Source organism: Dreissena polymorpha, chromosome 7 (genome assembly GCF_020536995.1).
Source record: "Dreissena polymorpha isolate Duluth1 chromosome 7, UMN_Dpol_1.0, whole genome shotgun sequence".
Classification (NCBI taxonomy): domain Eukaryota; kingdom Metazoa; phylum Mollusca; class Bivalvia; order Myida; family Dreissenidae; genus Dreissena; species Dreissena polymorpha.
In genome coordinates this window covers 68,004,378-68,028,676 of record NC_068361.1, presented here as the reverse complement: position 1 = coordinate 68,028,676, position 24,299 = coordinate 68,004,378, and the positions used below count along the sequence as shown (strand labels likewise).

Below are 24,299 nucleotides of genomic sequence, written 5' to 3'. Positions count from 1 at the left end.
TTTTTCGTTTAAAGATCTCTCCCCTTAACAAAAATCCAGTTTTGGTAGAAATTGTCGTGCCTGATGAGCCTTTGCGGACTCCACAGGCTAATCTGGGAGGACACTTTATGCACAGGCATTAAGCTGATTTTCCCAGATTGAGGCTCATATAAAATAATAAATAAATAATAACATTGTGTACATAATTCAAAAATTGGGACTGTGAAAATACTAATGTAAATGATATACACTAAATATATCAATAATACCTCATTTGTGTACACTGTTTTCTTAGTCTCCGATCACCATAGGATGGAATATAAAAATAATAATCCTGAAATACATGTAGAGATAAAAATTAAATAATACATGGTTTTACTTTATCCCACAGTACTGCTGAATTAATTATGATGACAAATATTGAAAATGAAATAAACATTCAATACGTTTCGATTCTTATACAATTTAAATGCAATGATAGAGATGAAATATGTATAAGCAATACTATATGATTACCAAATACATGTATTTGCAAACAATGACATAGAAAAACAACCATAACCTTATTTTGCATTATTTAACAAATTGAACTGTTAGTTTAACGTTTGTTGATGATAGTTAGAAAGAATGAAAAAGGCATTTATATCATGTGAATGTGAAAAATGTTTATCCATTTCAGTGCTTAATTGCTCCAATGAGACCACAATACTGATGTTATTGCTGTGTGTTGATGAAAATGAAGTGAACATTGATGTAGTCTTATAACTTGGATGATGGCTTACAATCTGCAATCTGCTACTCCTTCCATTGACATTCTATGTAAAATATAACCTCAAAGCACAGACATTTGAAAAAGTATGACGGACAGACAAACATACAGACAGAAATGCAATCACTAGATGCCCACCTTTGGGGGCATAAAAATGTATATATAGTCCTGTTAAAAATCACTTGCAGGGGTGGCGAAATCAAATGTCCGAGTTGCCTGAGTAGTACATTTGCTTTTCTGGGCAACTGATTTTTTTCAATTAAGTTGTCCGTGGACAACAAGTTTTTTTAAAGTCGGGTCCAGGTATACAAAAAAATACATTGTATTAAAGCTGTAATTAAGTTTTACAAAACCGGATGTTGACCTGCGAATACATAGTCAGTGCTAATTGCGGAGCAATCATGCTAAAATACGGGCACTCTCCTGCGCAGTGATCTCCCTTATTCTGTAAGAGACCAGGAGCATGCCGCATTTTAAACATTCGGCCCGACTGTTAGACAGTGTACAGACTGGTTTCTTTATTTTTACAATCAGACGGCATGCAATAAAAAGTATCAAAGTAAGATAATCAAAACACGGTCTACCTTGTTATTTAAGACGACTTTAATGGTAAAAATGGAACATTTAGTTTTTTTAAATCTTCAACAACGGAGCAGAAACCCCAAGCTTTGAGCAGTCCACCTCCCAAAAAAACAAAGAAAGATTATGATAAAAAATATGATCTAAGTAAACGCACCAGAACTTTTCAAGAAACTTGGCTCACAGATTTTCAATGGTTACCAGTTGATGATAATCAAATTGCTACCAGTAGCGGCGCAGAGCCTCAGTCTGATGAGGTCGACATATTGGGTTAGTTTAATTTGTTAAGATTACGATGTACTCATGTTCAACACATGTTCTAATAACACTAGCTTTGCAAGGTTAAAAGTTTTAGAAAGTCTTGATATTGTTTATAATATACTGCTATAATGAATGTACTATTGAAATACAACTATAAACAAAACTAGCAAATCATACTCATTTTGGTATATTCCGCATTGTTTTACATTAATCAATAAATGCGTTTATAATTTATATAATCATTAACGGACAAGTGTAGTTCAGCAACGGACAAGTTAAATTTCCTAAATGGTTGTCTGTGGACAAGTATAGTTTTTTGAGATTTCGCCTCCCCTGACTTGACACTTTTTAACATGTTTGCCTTCACCATTACTTACAAAATATCCTAATGGTGACTGGGACCATTCAACTTCCTGGCTGTGTTTCTTTGTCAGATGGCGGCCAAGTTTCGTCGGAATCTGAAATCTTTATTTTAAAAAAGTATTTTAACATTGTAATAAATGTATTAAAACACATGTATTTATTTATAGTTATTAGTTGTATATAGTAACTTTAAACAGTATGAAAATGTGTATTATATTTTATTTAATATACAAACAAGTTATTGTTTCATGTCAAACACAAACAAGTCAATGAGTTAAATAATTTCCTTTCATCTAAAATATGCCATATTTATGTATTAATGTTATGATCAAATCAATATCTTATTTGCTCATTTAATTAAATTAATAATCTTATATCTTTTAAAGAATATAAAATAATTATACCTTCCAAAAATATATATTACATAAATTGTATTGCTTTTAAAACATAGCACTTATACAAATTGTTAAACTATTTATGAAAAGATTTTCTCAAATAATCCTTGCTTTCCCCTTGCTTGCCAGTGTCTGTACCTCTATAACTGCATCACTGCCATCAGTTCCTTCAGAATCATACTTATACAGGTCTTTAATTACTAATAGTTCATTAGTGACTGTGTAATCTATAAAATATACAAAATTTCAATCAATAGGTACGACTATCTGTATCAATGTTATTTTCAATAATTATGTAAAATAAATGAAATTTGGTACGAATGAAGTTTGGTACAAATTGTAAAATTTTGTTTCATAAATAAAACAGTTATATTCCATTGTTATCCTTAATGTTTACACAAAAACAAGTTCAATGGGTTCAAACAAATAAAAAAACAAACAGGTGTAAGTTTTATAATTATATTATTAAACAAACCAATAAACTTCTCAAGTGTTACAGCCAAGTTGTTGTTGTTTGTTTACAATGTAACAGTTACCTCCCTTGTATTTTACCAGGTAATTATAAAATAACAAACATAACATATACTTGCAAAATATTTCAGATTTTTATTTTTTATTATGTAAAGTATACTTTTTTTTAAACCATTAAATACGTAGAATTCGTAATATAACAAATAAATAATTTAAAATGAAAACTTACCATAAAAAATCGGCAAAGAAATCAACGCGATCGCGAAATATGTTGGTCAAATTCTTCAAGTTTGTTCATCGTTCTATTAAATCCATGTACTTTTTATTTGCTAAAAATACGTTTTCAACGAGTAATTGACGCGTATTTCGGCAACCTACAGTGGGGTCTGTTTTCGTGAATATACAAAAAACTTATCTCCCCTCAATTAGGTAGGTGCGGTGGTTGCTAATAAAACCCGGAAAACCTGGAAATCTTTGTAAAACCATAGTTGCAATAATTCAACTCTAAGCTTTATAGCCCAATGGGCTGCTTTGAATTGCAATGCGCTCTCTCTTGTCCATGGGTGCAAAATGTTATCAAAAATGCAAGGGTTAAGGAACACTGAAACTGCAAGAACTTATTAAAGTTTAGCTAAAGAAACTTCAGCGTACAGTTTATATAGTATTGACATACCTGTACGCTGAAGCCAACCCCGTATCGAAAGTCGACCAGAGTCGTAACATATTTATTTCACGCTATAAATCAAAGAATGCTCATTTTCTAGGATACATTTCTACATATATTGGTGAATGAATATAAATTACTGCATCAAGGAATATTTTACGGTTCAAATGTTTTAAATGCATCTTACAATAGATGAAAATAACTCTCATCAGTCTGAAATTCACAATTTAGACGCCATTGTCGCTTTGTCACATGATGAGTTTTCATTTGGATACTTTCGGATCGACCTTGACATTTTATGCTGAAATTGTAAACATTACTTTTGTTTTCTAAAATCTATTATTTGTGATAAACAACTAACGTCTGGTGGATTATAAGAATGATTTCAGTGTGAATCAGGTAGTTTTAAATAATATTTACTTTGAGTTTGTATTTACACTACAATTTGTTTACAAAACAAGCCAGAATAATCTAAAATACCGGGAAATGTCATTCTGAATTTGAAAACACTTGAGCACATGGTATGTTACTAAAAATAGAAATAACGTCATATGACTGTGAAATCTCGGGAGATTCGCATTTCAAGAAAGTCTGTCACATCGCTGTTTTTCTCGATATGTAAGAGCAGAATAGATAAATTTTAAATGTTTAAGATAGTATTTTGTGAAAGAATATATCAGTTAAATGTGAAAAATGTCAATCTTTCCGATCAAGTGGTTGATTTGGGCCAATAACTGCATTTAAAAGCTGTTTTGGACCGCTCTTTGTTAATTGTCAACTTTTCGGGAATTTCTGGTTAACTTTCCTAACGGGGTTGGTCCATAACTAAAGTCGCGCCAGTCAAAAATCATAAAAAGCAACATTTAAAGTTATGGTAGCCAGAACTTATTAAAATTTACCTATCTAAACCACAAACTAATCCAAATGGTACCATTAAAGCAAGAAATATTTGATTTTATTGTTTTGTACGCTGTATCCGCCATATTGGAAAATTTACCCGGTTAGGTCGCAGTACACCAATATTTTGGACGTCGGGTTATGTGCTCCAGCCTATAGTCGATAACGATGTGGTATTCGCTACAGAATACACTGTTTTAAATTTAAACATAAACATATGTCAGCGAGAAAAGTGTGTTGAAACGTCGTCGTGTTTTTATAGGGTGCATGCAAAGGATAACATCCGTAGGTTGCCATTCAGGTAAATTTAACATGTTTATGAAGTTTTTTTCATTATTTTCCTCAATTTGTCTCGAACGACGTCTGTTTAGTGAAGCGCACGGATTTGCTGCGCTGAACCGCACCCATGTTTATTAAGGGGTGCATATGGACTGCCAGAGCCGCCATAGCAAAATTTATCAAAGGCTCTGGGAGTCCGTTTATATATGGACTAGGTAAAATCACAGGTGGAAGTAACATACCCAGGATAGTATTTTTTTAATTGTTTTTTTTAGGAGCCCAATATATTCAAATAAATATATAAAATCATGTTTAATGAGAAAAAAAATTGACAAAGAGCCATGAAAAAAAATTCCCCACCGTCTGATATTGGAATCATAACAAGGTCATTAACTAGAATTTATCATAGACCTGTCTTCGCGGGCCGCAAAAATGTCAAAAACAGCTATTATCCAAAGCATCCCTTGATCTTCCTATAGCCAATTGGACAACCTTTCAAAAAAACTTTTAAAAAAATCTGTCCAGCCGTTAACTCACAGTTTGTTGATAATCAAGCAATATTTCCAGTCCGTTTGTCATGTCGAATTAATGTTCGACAGACTTTCAAACAATATTTTTTAGTTTTTGCCCCTAAATCAATAGCTAGCGTCCTATTCCTTTAAAACAACGAGGCGTGATAAATAATGCATGCATATGCAACCACTTACCCCTAAGATATAAAGTTAAAACTGAAGAAAACTTTGCTAATCAATTTAATTAAGAACTGCCTTAAAACAATGGTAAGATACTGAAGGAAAGAAAAAAAGCACTATCGCGCATAAGTATGTAAGAATATCAGATTACCACTTTTATAAGTGTCCAAAGTTGACACAAAAATGTATGATTTCAAATGCCTACCTAAAATATGTTTTCCGTAAACATGGAAAACATAAAAGTGATTATAAAACCTATACATGTATTATTCTTTCCATATTATTTAAAATGGTATCCTCTAAGGTTTGTAAAAAATGAAACAATAATGTTTTACAATATCAAATTAGCACTCTTGTTAGTGTCCAAAGTTGGTATAAGTTCTTTGATTTCTAATGCCTAATGTGTTGCGTAAAATTCGGAAAAGATAAAAGTGATTATAAAAGCAATATTTTTCTACCGACTTGAATTAAAATAATATCTTTTTAAGGAAATTGTATGACGTTCCTAAAATATGCAAAAGTATTTTTATGCCTCCGGTAGGGTGACATATTGCAGTTCAACTGTCTGTCAGTCTGTCCGTCCGTCCATCTGAAAACTTTAACATTGGCCATAACTTATGCAATATTGAAGATAGCAACTTGATATTTGGCATGCATGTGTATCTCATGAAGCTGCACATTTTGAGTGGTGAAAGGTCAAGGTCAAACGTAAAAAAAAAACAATCCAAGGGAAGTAATATTCTTTAAAAGGGAGATAATTTCTAAACCTGCCAAATTATATATTGAAATTTTATTTCAAAGCGGCGCAATAGGGGGCATTGTGTTTCTGACATACACATCTCTTGTTCAATATCAGATGTACGCTGTAGATTGGTACAAGTTGTTTGATTTCCCTACCAAATTATGACATTTTCTGTTTTTAAGGGTACAGTTTTAAAGCGTAAAATAGTTGTTTGTTTCCGGTAACCCGACCCTACGTTTTTTTTCTTGCCTACCCTAAAATTTAGTTGAGAATATTTAAAGTCGATTTCTGTGCAACAGGCTTTTCTTTCGACATTATCACTTTACATGCATATATATGTAGTACCTTTTTCCCGGATATTACTAAACTGGTTTCAAAGAATATCGCAAAATCCTCTTAAGTTTCCACAACCCCTGGGTACAGGGTTGTCATTATTAACCGATTGCCGATCGAATTCATCGGTTAAAATTGCCAGAAAATCGGTTGTTTTTCCTGAATCTTTAAAATTGCTATCGGAAGTTGTGATCACGCAAACCGACAATAATTGACGAGGAATAACCGTGGTATAGTAGAGCGACGCCCATTCAGTCAGTACATTAACTCCGCCTAAGAACTACTGTTTTCAATGAATTTCTCAGCGAGTGCCCAATATTAATTTTTCCAGCTGTCAATCAAATTCTTCTTGGTAGGCACGTCAACCAATCAGCGCTCAGGCAGCCGAATACACGCCGACCCCACGTGAAATTGTATCAAATAGCTGTACATTTCACAGATTATTACTGACCGTATCTCAACGAATGTAGCAATGTAGAGCGTAATTAATTAGTTTTTTTAGTAAGAGAAAAGGTTTCCACATATTAAAAAATGCTCTTCGATTTTCTACCAAAATAAAATATATTAGTGACCTCTGCGTAACGAAGTTGTTATTTAGCATCTAAATATTAAAGTCCACGCTTTCCCCGATGAAGAATGACGTGATGTTATACATGAAGTCTCATTTTGGCATTATTTTCATCTGTGCATGAAAAACACGAGAAATGTGTCTCTGTTGCTAGAATTTTCTTAATTTTCCGTGAATAATGAAATCTGGAAATGATTTCGGATAACACATTTAATTATACGCATTTGAAAATACTTCAATTAAATAATGTATTTTGTTATACAAATGGGCATAACACATAATGTAATAAGTAGGGAAATAACGTGTTTTGAGATTGCCAAACTATGCATATTTATAGGTCTACATGCATGAATGACCTGACAAGTTATATCACAATCCGGAATGAAAAGTACTTGGTAAAATTTAAAAGAAGGCGCGTCTTTATTCTCAGAATTTCACTTTCGCAAACTTTTCTGAAAGGAGGTACATGTAACAGTTTAGTCGTCGATTTGTCTTAATTACTAAATATAAACAATTTTCAATGCTCTCAAATCGCGTCACGTGATTCACGCATGTTAAATGGGAATTCCCCAATCCCACATCTCAATTTGTATATGCACTTGCGTTAAATGGCCGACGATATTCATCGTCAATATTTGCCGTTATTTGGTTTTGAAAAAAAGAAATCGTAATTATACTGGATTATCGAGTAATGGATAGAATTGGAACATGCAAAGATCTATCAATATAATATGTTTTTACATTGTACAGTTTACTAAACATGTGAAAATCTTAAAATTTTCTATTCTTTTTAGACCTCGTTTAAACTTTTTATGCTCTGAGAATAGCAGTATTTTGTCCCTAAAATGTGTCTAGAATTCGTTTTCGGTCGGGGGGCTTTGCCCCCCCTGACCCCCTTACCAGGGCCTTGCCCTGGACCTACCAGGGGGCCTAGGCCTTGACCCCCGGCCGAATCGGTTACTTTTCCAAAATAATCCTTTGTTTACAATCATAATGACAACCCTGCCTGGGTAGGTAGATTGGCACCTTAGACCACTAAGTTACGGTAACTCCACCTGTTACTGCTACTATTTACTTGATACTAATATTGCCAGTCAAATGTCACTTTGATAACATGGCTCATGCAATACCCTGAACTTTTCTGGGGACACAGTAACAACAACTGCCAATTAAGGATACAAGGGTCGTGATCACAGGTATACTGGTTGTAAAGCAAGTAGTCACAATGTGACATATTAATTATAGCTTGCATTAGTTGCAATAATTTTGTTAAGTGCACGTGCCATTGAACGTTGAGTTAAGAGAGAGGTGCGAATTAAATTACACATAAAAAACTGATACTATTCTGTCAGATTGAATTTTGCAAACATCATTAACTCAATAGTGCCAAATAATATAAAATGTGCGGAACGTTCCATTGCAGGTTGAGTGAATACTGCATAAGCGAGAGGTGTGAATTAAATCTCATATTATTACAAACTGATATTATTATGTCAGCTTGAATTGTGCTGACACCTTTAACTCTATACAGTAGTATCAACTTGTATAAATAAAAACAGCACAATCTGACTGGCAGAATATTATTCTACAACGGCTTAAGTAGTATTGTTCGGTGATCATGGAGATAGCTATATTGATTTATGGATGTTTCGCGCCAAGTTCAAACCCCTGTGAACCCAGTTGATCCTGCATACTGTTTTTGCAAGAAAAAAATGTAAAAAATCTTGAGCCTAAAAATAGTATGAAAAACTATGGTGGGCCAGAAATGGCAAATATAAGTTGTATTGAATTTTTTTATGTCCCCCACTATAGTAGTGGGGGACATATTGTTTTTGCCCTGTCTGTTGGTCTGTCTGTTGGTCTTTCTGTTTGCGCCAACTTTAACATTTTGCAATAACTTTTGCTATATTGAAGATAGCAACTTCATATTTGGCATGCATGTGTATCTCATGAAGCTGCACATTTTGAGTGGTGAAAGGTCAAGGTCATCCTTCAAGGTCAGAGGTCAAATATATATGGCCAAAATCGCTCATTTTATGAATACTTTTGCAATTTTGAAGATAGCAATCTGATATTTGGCATGCATGTGTATCTCATGGAGCTGCACATTTTGAGTGGTGATAGGTCAAGGTCATCCTTCAAGGTCAGAGGTCAAATATATGTGGCCCAAATCGCTTATTTTATAAATACTTTTGCAATATTGAAGATAGCAACTTGATATTTGGCATGCATGTGCATCTCATGGAGCTGCACATTTTGAGTGGTGAAAGGTCAAGGTCATCCTTCAAGGTCAGAGGTCAAATATATGTGGCCCAAATCGCTTATTTTATGAATACTTTTGCAATATTGAAGATAGCAACTTGACATTTGGCATGCATGTGTATCTCATGGAGCTGCACATTTTGAGTGGTGAAAGGTCAAGGTCAAGGTCATCCTTCACAATGTCAAGGTCATCCTACAAGGTCAAACATCATATAGGGGGACATTGTGTTTCACAAACACATCTTGTTGGAAACAGTGTAAAACACCATTTCAACAAATACATTTATATATCATTATTTATTTATCATTAACATATGCAATAAAGTTACAGACATGGCGAAAGACAATTACACTTCACAGGCCAGCTGGCCTATGAGAAGACAAAATTTACAGGCCAGTTGTAAATTTCACAGGCCTCATTTTTATACGCCCGTCTATGACGGGACGTATTATGGTATACCCCGCGTCCGTCTGTCCGTCCGTCCGTCTGTTAATGTCGTACGCTACGTCAAATATCCTTTGACAGATTTTCTTCAAATTTTAACACAATCTTAATATTGATAAACCCTGATCCCCTTTCGTTTTTGACGGAATTCTGAATTGTCGTTCCAGAGTTATGGGACTTTGTTCGTCAAAATTTCGTGATTTCATTGAATGTCCTACTGTAGCTCAAATATCCTTCAATGGATTTTTTTCAAATTTCAACACAATCTTAATATTGATAAACCCTGATCCCCTTTCGTTTTTGACGGAATTCTGAATTGTCGTTCCAGAGTTATGGGACTTTGTTCGTCAAAATTTCGTGATTTCATTGAATGTCCTACTGTAGCTCAAATATCCTTCGATGGATTTTTTTCAAATTTCAACACAATCTTAATATTGATAAACCCTGATCCCCTTTCGTTTTTGACGGAATTCTGAATTGTCGTTCCAGAGTTATGGGACTTTGTTCGTCAAAATTTCGTGATTTCATTGAATGTCCTACTGTAGCTCAAATATCCTTCGATGGATTTTTTTCAAATTTCAACACAATCTTAATATTGATAAACCCTGATCCCCTTTCGTTTTTGACGGAATTCTGAATTGTCGTTCCAGAGTTATGGGACTTTGTTCGTCAAAATTTCGTTATCTCATTGAATGTCCTACCGTAGCTCAAATATCCTTCGATGGATTTTTTTCAAATTTCAACACAATCTTAATATTGATAAACCCTGATCCCCTTTCGTTTTTGACGGAATTCTGAATTGTTGTTCCACAGTTATGGGACTTTGTTGAATGTCAAGGAGACGGCGCTCCATGCTCATGTACTTATAAAATAAACCATGTATTCAAATACAAATAAACTGAAGTAAAAAAATGATTCAAAGGGTTATTTATTACCTTACTACTTCATTGGCGAACGACGGGCGTATCATGCGCTCATGGCGCAGCTCTTTATTAAGTTTACTCCAGGAGGGACATTGCGCTTTTAATTAATCCATATTAATTATATGATGTCCGTCAGTTGTTTGATTGTTATTTGTCCTTTTTGCTGAGCATCATAATTTCTTGTAATATGTTTTTCCCAATTCAAACAGATTCGGCCCCATTCCCAAAATGGTGAAAAAACACACTGTTAGGTATATGTCAATGAAACACATCATAATTTACAACCGCAACAAAGTCCATACTAAAGTTGTCTCAGGATAAATCCGAGTTAATGTGAGCTCTCTGCTCAAAACATGTTTGAAATAAAACAAACTGTAATGCTAACTTATAATCTTAAACTTATGTTTCTTTGAACTAGATTATGGTTATATATTTGTCAATACAAGTGTAGATTTATTTTTGGAATAAAAAAAAAGAAAATTGCTTTTTTTGCTCCTATGACCTTTTGGTTTCTTATTATATTGCAGAACGGCAGACTGTCAGTGAAGGTATCAACCGGTACAAGAGAACCCAGTGAGACAAAATGACGTCCCGAGCGTTTTGTTATAACTGCGAACATAGTTCATATTTGAGGTAAGCTCAAATCAAAAGATGCTTTAATCTTTTAACCTAATGGGTTATATTTACATGTAAGTTTTTACACATTGATGTTGTACCTGTATGTCTAAATCAATGTCTGTTCACAAGAAAGAAAAGTTTGTATTTTCTGGTTAGAGATTAAAACTAAAAATTAATGGATTTGTAATTCCCTATATTTTTATCAGTAGGGACTACTTTTTTAACCAGGTTTTCAACAAATTAGATTTAAGTGTGGCGAGAGGACGGCTTGCATTGACAAATCTTGATGAAACTTTGGATAAAGCAAGCTTGAATGGAGACCTCGGATTGTATGTTGGTGTTGGGTCTACGTCATGGTCATGGTCACGGTCAAAATAGAAACAGTTACATCCTAAAAACTTTCGTTTGAATGGAGAAGTTGCTTTTAATTTTGTGTGTAGGTAGCTAACAAGAATACATGTACCTAACTTAGGATTGCCAGTTGGTAGAAGTTTGATGTCACTGTTACTAAAAATAGACAATTGGTTTCCAGTAGATAACTTCGGATGGAGGTATTTTATTGAAATGTTGTGTGTTGGCTGATATATGAATATAAAGAAGTGAAACTCCAGCTGCTGGAGCAGTATTGAATTCTCATTATATACAATTAGTTGGTCCTTTATTTAAGGAAAGTGACCAATTGCCAAAAACAGCACAATACAAAACAACATAAACACATAAAAGAATAAAACTGGGATCACCTGCTATGGGTGAGGAAAAAAAGGTGAAGTTGAAGGTCACTGTCACTCAAGTAGAAAAACAAGCTCTGCAGAATAACTTGAGTGATGGAGATATGATGCTGAATGATTTGTTTGCGAGTTGGTAGCTTAGAGGAGTGAAATAATAAGAATGAGTCATCATTTTGTCTTCTTTTTGTTGTGAAACAATTGCTAATCATGTCTTAGGAATCCCGTTGCTTATAGTATCTAACCTGTACATGCGCGAAAACTTTCAGACAAAAATATTTGTCAGACTTTCTCCATATTTTAAAAGCCTAAAATCAATATTTTAGAATTAAATTTAACAGAAATACACAAGGTCACTTACCAAGCATGGAAAACACTGTCCGGAGACAGGGGTTTTTTTTACTAAGAAAGAAACGCCAATAGTCGGCGTCTTCCCCTACCAGAATTATTTCCCCTCGAAATACACTTTCCCCTCCAAGAATATCATTTTTCACCAAAACATATCTTTTTTAGCATTTATTTAAGCTTTAAATTGAATATTGTTAATTTTGATTGCTTAATTATCCATCGTAAAACTAGCTCATTTGCGGTGGTCGCGAAAACACGTTAAAATAGAAATAAGCGTCTACTCAGTTGGATTAGAATGTGAAGTGTGTGGTTCCTGTTAATTTTTGCAAAGTCATGCAGAACATTTCGCACTTTATCGCTGTAAATGTATATACTTGATTCTACTTCCTTGCTGTATTATATATAAAGCTCTCCATGAATGGAGGAAAATAAAAGTCTGTCTACCTCTTTGTTTCAATGAAATTGTTCGCAATTTGAACAATAAACGAAAACGGGTCTGCACCAGAACATGAGCCATCGCTTGACCTTACTGTAATTGAAGCGCACGTGGAAGCTGGCCAATCAACATTGAGTTCGCTCACACAGTCTTATATTGGGTCATTCATGCGCAGACACTGTTTTCATGGAATACACAGTTTATATTGTCGTCTGCCAACAATATAGCGGCCGATGGCAAACGTCGTTTTTAAAGATAAACAAATGAAAAAGAAGCGTAACAATAGTTAAATAATTTCTAAGCTGATCACTTATACACCTTTCTACCGACTATCGATCTGAATTAAAGGATGATAATGAAATAATTAGTTCTATGTCGATGAAGTAACACCTTTCTCAGTTTTTACCGATTATCGTTTGAAATTCAAAGGTGATAATTAAGTTGTTTTTTACCCACAAACTTTGCTATTGTAAAGCAATATGCAGGGCTCGAAATTAACACTCGCACACTCGCAAAATGCGAGTAAAAAATACCGATTGCGAGTAAAGTTTAAAGCCACTAGTATTTTTTTGCGAGTAAATAAATAGTGAAGAGAAATGAGTAGGTATAATGCTGCTTGACGTCATGATCGCTAAATCTTAGGTCAATTTATAGAACGCCAAAATACCCTTATGCGTAAGCGCGCACCTTGTATGTAGACTGGTATATACAGATACGCGGATGGTATTGGTACAAAGGAAGTGAAACAGTCGACTATTCACACATGTTCATTGAAGCGAAAAATAACTTGTCACTTTATTCCCGTAAGACGGAAATAACACTAAATATACATAATACAAAAGATAAAGCAAAGTTAACCGTTAAGTTAGAAAAAACGGATTTTAAATCCTTCTTCGAAAAACTGTGAATTAGTGGGAAAAATAACTTAAAATAAGACTAAAACTTGTTGTAGATTAAGATGGTCAATCAACCTGATGTGGGCCCTTATGGTCCAAGGAACTGATATCTTTGTATGGTTGCAGAAATAAAATGTGTATACATATTAAGTACTTTTATTTTGTTTAAATAGTACTAAACTAATGTCCAAGGTTTTTTATGTTTCCATCAAAATTTGCGAGAATGTTTTTGATTTTGCGAGTTTGTATTAAAGCTGCTCTCAATTTTTTGCAAGTAGAAAATAAAGTTAAATTCAAGCCCCGATACATTGTATGTCAATAAAATTGTATATTAATGACATATTTGCTAGGTAACTGGTTTCATTGTCTGCAGTCAAACGATTTGCATATTTTAATTCATTTGCAAAACGCACACAATTTTTCGGACAGTCATTTTTCGGATACATTATTTTTCGTTGATTATAATTTATTTTCGAAGTTCTTTATAGAAGAAATAGAATGACGAATACACATGCGGTGATACAGACGGTGTGGTTTATAATATTTCGAATTGTATTCAACTGAAATTTCAATTGAAAATACTTTTTTTTTTTTAATTATTAGTAAGGGCTCTGGGTGAGGTGGGGGGCTTTGCCCTTTATTTCTTATGGGTTCCTACGGCTGCGATTCCAAGACCCCTGGCCTAATTTTCAGGATTTAAAATTTGGGACAATCGACACCACTGTTAAATGAGCATGTATAAAATAATTTATGTTTGCACTTTGACAAGTACCATAATCATTATACCCCCACAAATGAAGTTTAGGGGGGGTATATAGGAGTGAGCTTGTCTGTCGGTCTGTCGGTCGGTACGTATTAAGTGTTCGCTCTCTATTTCAAGTAGTTTTCATCCGATCTTCACCAAACTTGGTCAGAAGTTGTATCTACATGATGTCTAGGCCAAGTTCGAACATGGGCCTTGTCGGGTCAAAAACTAGGTCACAGGGTCAATTAGTGCGTTTTAAACATTCAGCATGTTGTCCGCTCTCTAATTCGAGTACCTTTCATCCGATCTTCACCAAACTTGGTCAGAAGTTGTATCCAGATGATCTTAAGGCCAAGTTCGAACATGGGCCTTGCCGGGTCAAAAACTAGGTCACTTAGTGCGTTTTAAACATTCAGCATGTTGTCCGCTCTCTAATTCAAGTACATGTAGTTTTCATCCGATCTTCACCAAACTTGGTCAGAAGTTGTATCTACATGATGTCTAGGCCAAGTTCGAACATGGGCCTTGTCGGGTCAAAAACTAGGTCACGGTGTCAATTAGTGCGTTTTAAACATTCAGCATGTTGTCTGCTCTCTAATTCAAGTAACTTTCATCCGATCTTCACCAAACTTGGTCAAAAGTTGTATCTAGATGATCTTAAGGCCAAGTTCAAACATGGGCTTTGCCGGGTATAAAACTAGGTCACGGGGTCACTTAGTGCGTTTTAAACATTCAGCATGTTGTCCGCTCTCTAATTCAAGTAGTTGTCATCCGATCTTCACCAAACTTTTAGAAGTTGTATCGAAATGATCTTAAGGCCAAGTTCGAACATGGGCCTTTTGCCGGGTTGAAAACTAGGTCACGGGGTCACTTAAAACGTTTTACACATTGAGCATGGTGTCCGCTCTCTATTTCAAGTAGTTTAAATCCGATCTTCACCACACTTGTTCAGAAGTTGTAACTAGATGATGTGTAGGTCAAGTTCGAACTAGGTCACGGGGTCACTTAGTGTGTTTGAAACATTACAATGTTGTCCGCTCTCTAATTCAAGTAGTTTTCATCCAATCTTCACCAAACTTGGTCAGAAGTTGTATCTACAGAACAGCCAAAGCGGAACAAACGTATTTCGCGATCCGCGGCGGCAAGGCGTAACAAGTTGATGCCGCGTCAGTCATTGAAGCCGCCTCAGTATGCGGCGGCAAGTTGCATTTCGCCGCGAAACATCGCATCTGTCCGCCGAGGCATTCCGCGATATGTGACATGATGTCGAGTCGATGCGCATCATGAAATAAAAAATCTTTTTAAAATAATTAGATACATGTAGTTAACAAATTTTGAAAGAACAATTATAATAATCATTAAAATCATAATAAATTTATTGTGCACAGATTGTATTAGCATATACATGACAGCATAGTTAATGTGTCTGGCCAATTAATTTTGTTCCCCGCCCGTATTGTATGTATTTCACACATAAACAAGGTCACGTAATTATGTTTTCGCACATACAAGTGGTCCAGGCTCCAGCATATGGTGGATTTATAAATTAATTGCATGTTGATTTTGCTATAACATTTAAGCTGAGAAAATTAGCAGTTTGAAGCCACATCAATTATCAAGACTGTGACGACGTATTTGTTGTTTTGTTAATTATCAGCTTATTATAACTATTGTTTGAATATGCGTATATAAACACGTTTTATTTTGTTCATATTATACAGTTAATATCGCTACTAATTACCTGATAATCCCGTATATTCCAGTTTTAAAGCAATTGCTGGTAAATATTAACGATACACAAACATTCTCGAAATTTCCGTAAGTATCAAATACATTTTGGCATTTGTTACTATTTATAGAGATGATGAAATAATGTCTAATCGGGGCTTTTTTTTTTCCACTGAACACGCAATTTACGCCTGACGTGATGTTCATGTATTTATACAACACAAAATACACCCAAACTTTCCAAACGATGTTCTACATGTCTGCATAATTTTCGCGAACTTTTTATGAAACAAAGGATATTTTAGCACTGTTTATTTGACGCTAGAATTTGCCAAAGGTCGCGTTAGCATTAAAATTCGGAATTGTGTTTTGGATTACAAATTTATTAATGATTATTGAATGAAACATTAACAGTTGTGCGTAATTAATTCTACGCTACACATACATGTATGTACATGTAGGTGGATATCTTTTTACTCGATCCGCCGCGTACGTATGCGGCGGATTTACTCCGCGAAAGAATGCTAGGTTAAAACAGAGTCGGCGTCGTTGCGCGGATCGTTGCCGAGTGCCACGGCGATACGCCGCGTGAACACACGATTCGGCCGCCGCGTACTAATAATCTGGCCGTGGCGTAGCCGAGGATTATGTTTGTGACGCGTTGGCTGTACTGTAGATGATGTCTAGGTCAAGTTTGAATATGGGTCATGCCGGGTCAAAAACTAGGTCACGGGGTATCTTAGTTTATTTTAAACCTCACCATGTTGTCCGCTTTCTAATTCAAGTAGTTTTCATCAAATCCTCACCAAACTTGGTCACAAGTGTTATCTAAATGATCTTTAGGACAAGTTTAAACATGGGCCATTCCGGGCCTAAAATTAGGTCACGGGGTCACTTAGTGTGTTTTTTAGCTCATCTATTTTTTGAAAAAAAATTATGAGCTATTGTCATCACCTCGGCGTCGGCGTTGGCGTTGGCGTTGGCGTTGGCGTTGGCGTTGGCGTCGGCGTCCGGTTAAGTTTTGCGTTTAGGTCCACTTTTCTCAGAAAGTATCAATGCTATTGCATTCAAACTTGGTACACTTACTTACTATCATGAGGGGACTGGGCAGGCAAAGTTAGATAACTCTGGCGTGCATTTTGACAGAATTATGTGCCCTTTTTATACTTAAAAAATTGAAAATTTTGGTTAAGTTTTGCGTTTAGTTCCACTTTTCTCAGTAAGTATCAATGCTATTGCATTCAAACTTGGTACACTTACTTACTATCATGAGGGGACTGGGCAGGCAAATTTAGATAACTCTGGCATGCATTTTGACAGAATTATGTGCCCTTTTTATACTTAGAAAATTGACAATTTTGGTTAAGTTTTGTGTTTAGGTCCATTTTATTCCTTAAGCATTAAAGCTATTGCTTTCATACTTGCAACACTTACTAACTATCATAAGGGGACTGTGCAGGCAAAGTAATGTAACTCTGACTGGCATTTTGACAGAATTATGTGCCCTTTTTATACTTAGAAAATTGAAAATTTGATTAAGTTTTGTGTTTAGGTCCACTTTATTCCTACAGTATCAAAGCTATTGCTTTCATACTTGCAAGATTTATGAACTATCATAAGGGGACCGTGCAGGCAAAGTTATGTAACTCTGACTGGCATTTGAACGGAATTATGGGCCCTTTATACTTAGAAAATTGAAAATTTGGTTAAGATTTATGTTTTGGTCCACTTTACCCCTAAAGTATCATAGATATTGCTTTCATACTTGGAACACTCACAAACTATCATAAGGGTACAGTAAAAGGACAAGTTGCATAACTCTGGTTGTCATTGTTACGGAATTATGGCCCTTTTTTGACTTAGTAACTTTTAATATATGGTTAAATTTTGTGTTTCGATCCACTTTACTTCTTAAGTATCAAGGCTATTGCTTTCAAACTTCAAATACTTACATGCTATCATGAGGTTACTGTACCTGGCAACTTTAATTTTACTTTGACCTTTGAATGACCTTGACTCTCAAGGTCAAATTATTAAATTTTGCTAAAATTGCCATAACTTCTTTATTTATGATTAGATTTGATTGATACTTTGATGAAACTACTCTTACCTGACATACCACAATAGACTCCACCCAAACCATCCCCCGTGCCGTCCCCTCCCCCCCTCCCCCCTCCCCCCCTCCCCCCTCCCCCCCTCCCCCCCCCCTATTTTTTTTTTTTTTTTTTTTTTTTTTTTTAAGATCATCTCACAAATGACCACCACAACCCTCACACTATACCCCCCCCCCCACCCCACCCCCCCCCCCTAATTTTTTTTTTTTTTTTTTTTTTTTTTTTTTAAGATCATCTCACAAATTACCACCACACCCTCACACTATACCCCCCCCCATTTTTTTTTAAAAATGGTTATGTTTGAAATACCGTCCAACCATCGCACCCAAACCCCCCCCCCCATCGCCCCCCCCCCAACCCCCCCCCCCCCCCCCCCGGATTTTTTTTTTTTTTTTTTTTTTTTTTTTCGCTTTTTTGGAAGATAATGTAATAAATGTCCACAACCCCACACTATACACCCCTCTTCACTCCACTCCTCCCTCCTTTGTGATTGAAAATGAGAGTCCCTTCACCTTTAAAAAGAAAATAGATGAGCGGTCTGCACCCGCAAGGCGGTGCTCTTGTTAACATTCAGAATGGTGTCTGCTCTCTAATTCAAGAAGTTTACATCCGATCTTCACCAAACTTGGTCAGAAGTTTTATGGAGATGATCTTAAGGCCAAGTTAGAATATGGGCCTTTCTGGGTCAAAAACTAGGTCAAGGGGTCACTTAGTGCGTTTTAAAAATTGAGCATGGTGTCCGCTGTTTTTTGTGAAGACGACATGCAAAATATTATGTGTCAATGCGGCATGTGGGGTATTCGTCACGTCTGTGACAAAGCTCTTGTTATTTTTATATTGAAAACTGTATGTTATATTATGATATGTGATATGCCCTTGTTGTCATTAAAACAAAAATAAACCAGTTGATAGTATATTTATAATATAGACATTGATTAAAACTGTTTTTATTTTTTCCCCAAATATGTCTGTTTCGCACTCTATTTTCCCCTTTCACTCAGCGTCCAGCGTCTTCCCCTTTTTCTTAAAAAAACCCTGAGAGTGTAGTCGTAGTAGCAACACTGTTGTTGAAATTTTTATAACCCCACAAATGAAGTTTAGGGGGGTATATAGGAGTGAGCTTGTCTGTCGGTCAGTCGGGTCGGTCTGTCTGTCGGTCCGTATTAAGTGTCCGCTCTCTAATTCAAGTTGTTTTCATCCGATCTTCACCAAACTTGGTCAGATGTTGTATCTGGATGATGTCTAGGCCAAGTTCAAATATGGGTCATGCCGGGTCAAAAACTAGGTCACGGGGTCACTTAGTGCGTTTTTAACATTGAGCAAGGTGTCTGCTCTCTAATTCATGTAGTTTTCATCCAATCTTCACCAAACTTGGTCAGATGTTGTATCTAGATGATGTCTGGGTCAAGTTCGAATATGGGTCATTCCGGGTCAAAAACTAGGTCACTTAGTGCGTTTTAAACATTGAGCATGGTGTCCGCTATTTTTTGTGAAAACAATATGCAAAATATTCTGTGTCAATGCGGCGGTGGGGGTATCCGTCACGTCTGTGACAAAGCTCTAGTTTCTTCCAGCTAAGTGGAGCATTTCTGTCTTTAAGACAGAACCTGAAAAATCTCATTTTAGAACTCTTCTCAATTAATATGTGTTATGATCATCAGCTGTGAGCTTCTCATGTCAACTTGATTACTCAACAGATGAGTCATAATTATACCCTCACTAAACAAAGTTTAGGGGGGTATATAGGAGTGAGCTGGTTGGTCGGTCAGTCGGTCTGTTGGTCGGTCTGTGTCCGCTCTCTAATTCAAGTGGTTTTCATCCGATCTTCACCAAACATGGTCAGAAGTTGTATCTAGATGATATCTAGGCCAAGTTCAAACATGGGCCTTGGCGGGTCAAAAACTAGGTATAGGGGTCACTTAGTGCGTTTTAAACATTCAACATGTTGTTCGCTTTCTAATTCAAGTAGTTTTTATCAGAGCTTCACCAAACTTGGTCAGAAGTTGTATCTAGATGATGTCTAGGTCAAGTTCGAATATGGGTCATGCCGGGTAAAAAACTAGGTCATTGGGTCACTTAGTAGGTTTGTCGCTCTGGAGAGTGGCGACTAGTATGTAATGCTTTTTTTTTCGCTTATGGGAGGAGCAGTTATTGTACGGATCAATGTATTTATTTTTGTTTTAAGAATATCTTGCATAGCGGTGATTTTTTGTGTAAATTAGTCTAAATTAAGTACTGCATTTGTGCCTATTATATTTATTTCAACATTTTTTGCCAATAATGCAAAGTTAAATATTTTAATTAATAGCTAAACACAGGGACTGGACACTAATAAAATATCACAGGGACTGGGCAAATACGCGAACCGGTGAAACTTTAAATAAATACTCAACATTTTTGTCTGAAACTTTCACCAGTCGGTGTGGTGTAGTGGATGAGGTGTCCGCCTAGCGATCGGGAGTTGGTGGGTTCAATTCCCAGGCGGGGAGCTTTTTTTTATATTTATTTTATTTATATATTTATATTTACAGTCCAACCCCTCTTAAGCAGCCAGTCAAGGGAAACGTCCAAATTGGCTGCTTAAGCGGGGTGGCCTCTTAAGAGGGGGTTGGGTCATAGGGAGTCTGGAGTTGATGAGTGCATGGCAAACTGTTCAATTTTTGTTTAAACAAAATGGTAAATATGTGTACATATACTAAACAATGTATAGACTTAAAATAATTTTATTTCTTCCTTTCTAAAATCAGCTATAACATAAAATTTTCATTAAAAAAAATAATATTCATCTTTCTAATCATCATCAATATCATCATCAGAATCAAGTCAATGAAAAAGAATCATTCTCATGATTCATTGTTTACACAATGTGCGTTGTATGGCCCCAATGCACTTAAGATTGGAACAGTTGTGAATCAGTTATGCGTGAATAACTCCCGTATCACTATCAATCGATAATTTAATTGGTTTATTGCAGTTTTATGGCTTTGTAATACCTACCGCACCAATTGGTCCCGACAGTGATCCCCTCCACGATAAAATTGTGGCCAGTTACTTTAGAGACTGATAATAGCAACCGGGTGTAATCCTCCTGGCAATCTTGCTTTTCATGCATAAATTATAAAAACATTTTTTCGCTGCGTAAAGGGTTTTATAAAAAATTAATAGATTGAAATCATTGTAAATATAAAACAAATATAAATGCTACTCCCGATTGTTTTATGTAAACGAGACGTTTACAAATTCTAGCATAAAAAAAGTCCTCATGTATTTCCTTTGTCCCGACAAAAGCGAGCGAAAATTATGCACCATTGTACAATGTCACGTGAAAAGCGTGCGTGTATTGATTTTTGGATAAAAACTTTGTAGCACAGAGAACATGTAGATCAGTTGATTTCGGCAAAATGTTTCGATGTTCTTTTTAACTTTTAATTGGCCGATAATTGTCATTATGTGTGCTTGAAATAGCATGATTCAACAGCTACTAGTAATAAATTATAAATTAAGAATCTCTTTTCCAGTAATAATAGGTGATATTCGCACATGCACAAACAAAAAAAGATCAAACGGTCGCATATTGCTTTTAACCCGATAATCCGCCGCTAATTAATTGCAATTTGCAAACTGGCTGTCAAAATGTTTATCACACATCACGCTTCAGTATTACAGTACCTAAACCGCAGACTGGAAGTAAGTATCGATTGTATCGCCGTTGCGTCGGTGTAATTTTGGCAATGTACATGACTGACTTACTCGCGTGAGACCACTTATATGGGGGAAATTTAACATTTGGGATGCAAAATTGCTGGCCGCTGGCCGGAGAAACGGGGCTTCCGCTTAAGAGGGGTGTATTATATAGTGTTTATCGACGGTCGCGGCACAGACCGGCCGCCTACACGGGGCGACCGGCGATGAGGGGTGACCGGAAGTAGGGGTTGGACTGTATATTATTTTTAATAGATTTTATAAATACTGCGTTTTAATGCGACCTAAATACAACGTTGCACATTTTTATTAACATTAATGGATGCCGCGTGGTGACAACGTTAATTAAGATTTCTTACATCTCTTAAATATCTTATAAAAAAAATATACATGTTTTTATATTAACAAACAAATGCAAACAACACATCTATTTTGCATGTATTTTTGTTGTTGTTTATGGTTGTCTATCATAGGCCCTAAGTACTATCCCTACCACATATAGAGCGCGAAGCACAACACGTATTATTGATTGTTACAATGAGTTGTGATAAAGGAAGCAGCCGCTTATCAAGGAAGAGCTGTGTCCCAGCAACCCGTTTCCCTAGAGTCAAGCATTCCTCTGATTTTTTTTTAAGAACCACATATAGTACGCGAAGCACGACACGTATTACTATCCAGGTGGTATGGACCCTTTGGTATGGACTTTTTTAGGTGACACTATCAATGCGCATTTTGTGAGATGAAGCAGATTTTTTAAAACATACACAGTTCTGTTCCATTAATGAAAATTGCACTTGGATGCCAGTAAAAAAAGTTAATAAAATGAACTCAACTATCGAATATTTGGGGGTTACAACACAAAATCATAGATAATGGTTATTTGGGGGTTATAACACAACATCATAGATAATGGTTATACCAGTATCTTTTTCTATTTTGATTAAAATAATCGGCCAATATATTAATATTTACAGTAGCACAAAAATTGTTCCATGTAACTTCATTGAGTGCCTTTAACATTGAAATTCCCGACGCCCTTTGATGCTTTGGATCAATACTTATATTGTACCTAAATGATGTGTAGGTCAAGTTCGAACATGGGCCATGCAGGGTAAAAAATCAGATCACGGGGTCACTTAGTGCGTTTTAAACATTGAGCATGGTGTCTGCTGCTATATATTCTGTGTCAATGCGGCATGTGGGGGTATTCATCACGTCTGTGACAAAGCTCTAGTTGTATCAGATTGTTCATAGCATTAAAAAAGTAATTGTGGTGAAAACTAATTTATGACAATTTGTTTCAATCAAACTTAAAAAAAGGCTTTGTGTACTTGGTTGTAGTTGAATGATCAGCGTTGTTGAAATTTATTTTAGGCTTTGCAATGGTCACCATAGACAACCCATGATCCTGCCATCACAGTATAACTGGAAAAGAAGGTATATTTAGATATTAAGAAAGTGTCAATAAGCCATGAAGTACTGTATTTTGTAAAGTGAAATTGAGAGATTACAGAGCCCCAGATAAGCATCTTTTTATTGTTATTGTTATTTGTTTTTAAAGAAAAACGAAAAGAAAATAAAAATCCATCATATCAAAACGAATTGAGACAGACGGATCCGAATTATGACCGGCCGTTTGATCGTACGTATTTTCCGAGTTAAGAGCAGCGAAAGTTAAATGATTACAAGATTTCTGATACCGGATCCGTGAATAAGTTGATTTTAACCAATAATATTCGCGTTTCTGTTTCCGCTCTTCTGTTTACAAAATTAAACATTTGCAAATTTAACATCTGCAAAGCGTGGACGAGTTCAAAAGAAACTTAATTCGGGGACAGCACCAAGTATACTTATTTTCATTTCGTGGCAAGAACAAAGTCCAAAGTCTATTGTTGGCAGTCTATTATCTTATATAGTGTCAAAAGCGGTTGATGAGGTGTAATCAAAGATCTCCAAACCCAAACATCGCGGTTTCACGCAAGACAGATCTAGGCATGGAAAAATGACTTTCCCTGGTTACAGATTGATGGCTCGGGTGCCAATATTCATTTGAAATGTTCTTCTTGTATTAAATACAATGTGGCGTCTGTCTGGGCTCGTGCAACATTCAAAGAGACACAATAGTCAAGCATAACAACAGTGCAGAACATAGAGAAGCTGTAAATAAAACACTTTCTGCTACTGTAGTACATCGTCCCATTTGGAAATCGATGATGATGATGATGATGATGATGATGATGATGTAAGTGTAGATGAAGATGACAAGAAATTGTTTCGAACTGTATTTTATGCAGCATTGTAATTATATATTATTCATAGTAAGAAAAAAACTAATTGAAAATGATGAATTTGCAAAAAAACTAAT

The 24,299-nt window shown here is 35.6% G+C and overlaps 1 protein-coding gene across 1 annotated transcript in view; it reads left to right on the top strand.

Moving 5' to 3' along the window:
* Window positions 1-24,299, top strand: part of LOC127837520 (uncharacterized) — a 50,771-nt gene that overhangs the window by 11,003 nt on the left and 15,469 nt on the right. Inside the window, exons 2-3 of the mRNA XM_052364675.1 lie at window positions 11,150-11,255; window positions 23,309-23,371. Coding sequence (XP_052220635.1) covers window positions 11,206-11,255; window positions 23,309-23,371 — 113 coding nt within the window. The 5' untranslated portion in view covers window positions 11,150-11,205. The remainder of the gene's footprint in view (window positions 1-11,149; window positions 11,256-23,308; window positions 23,372-24,299) is intronic.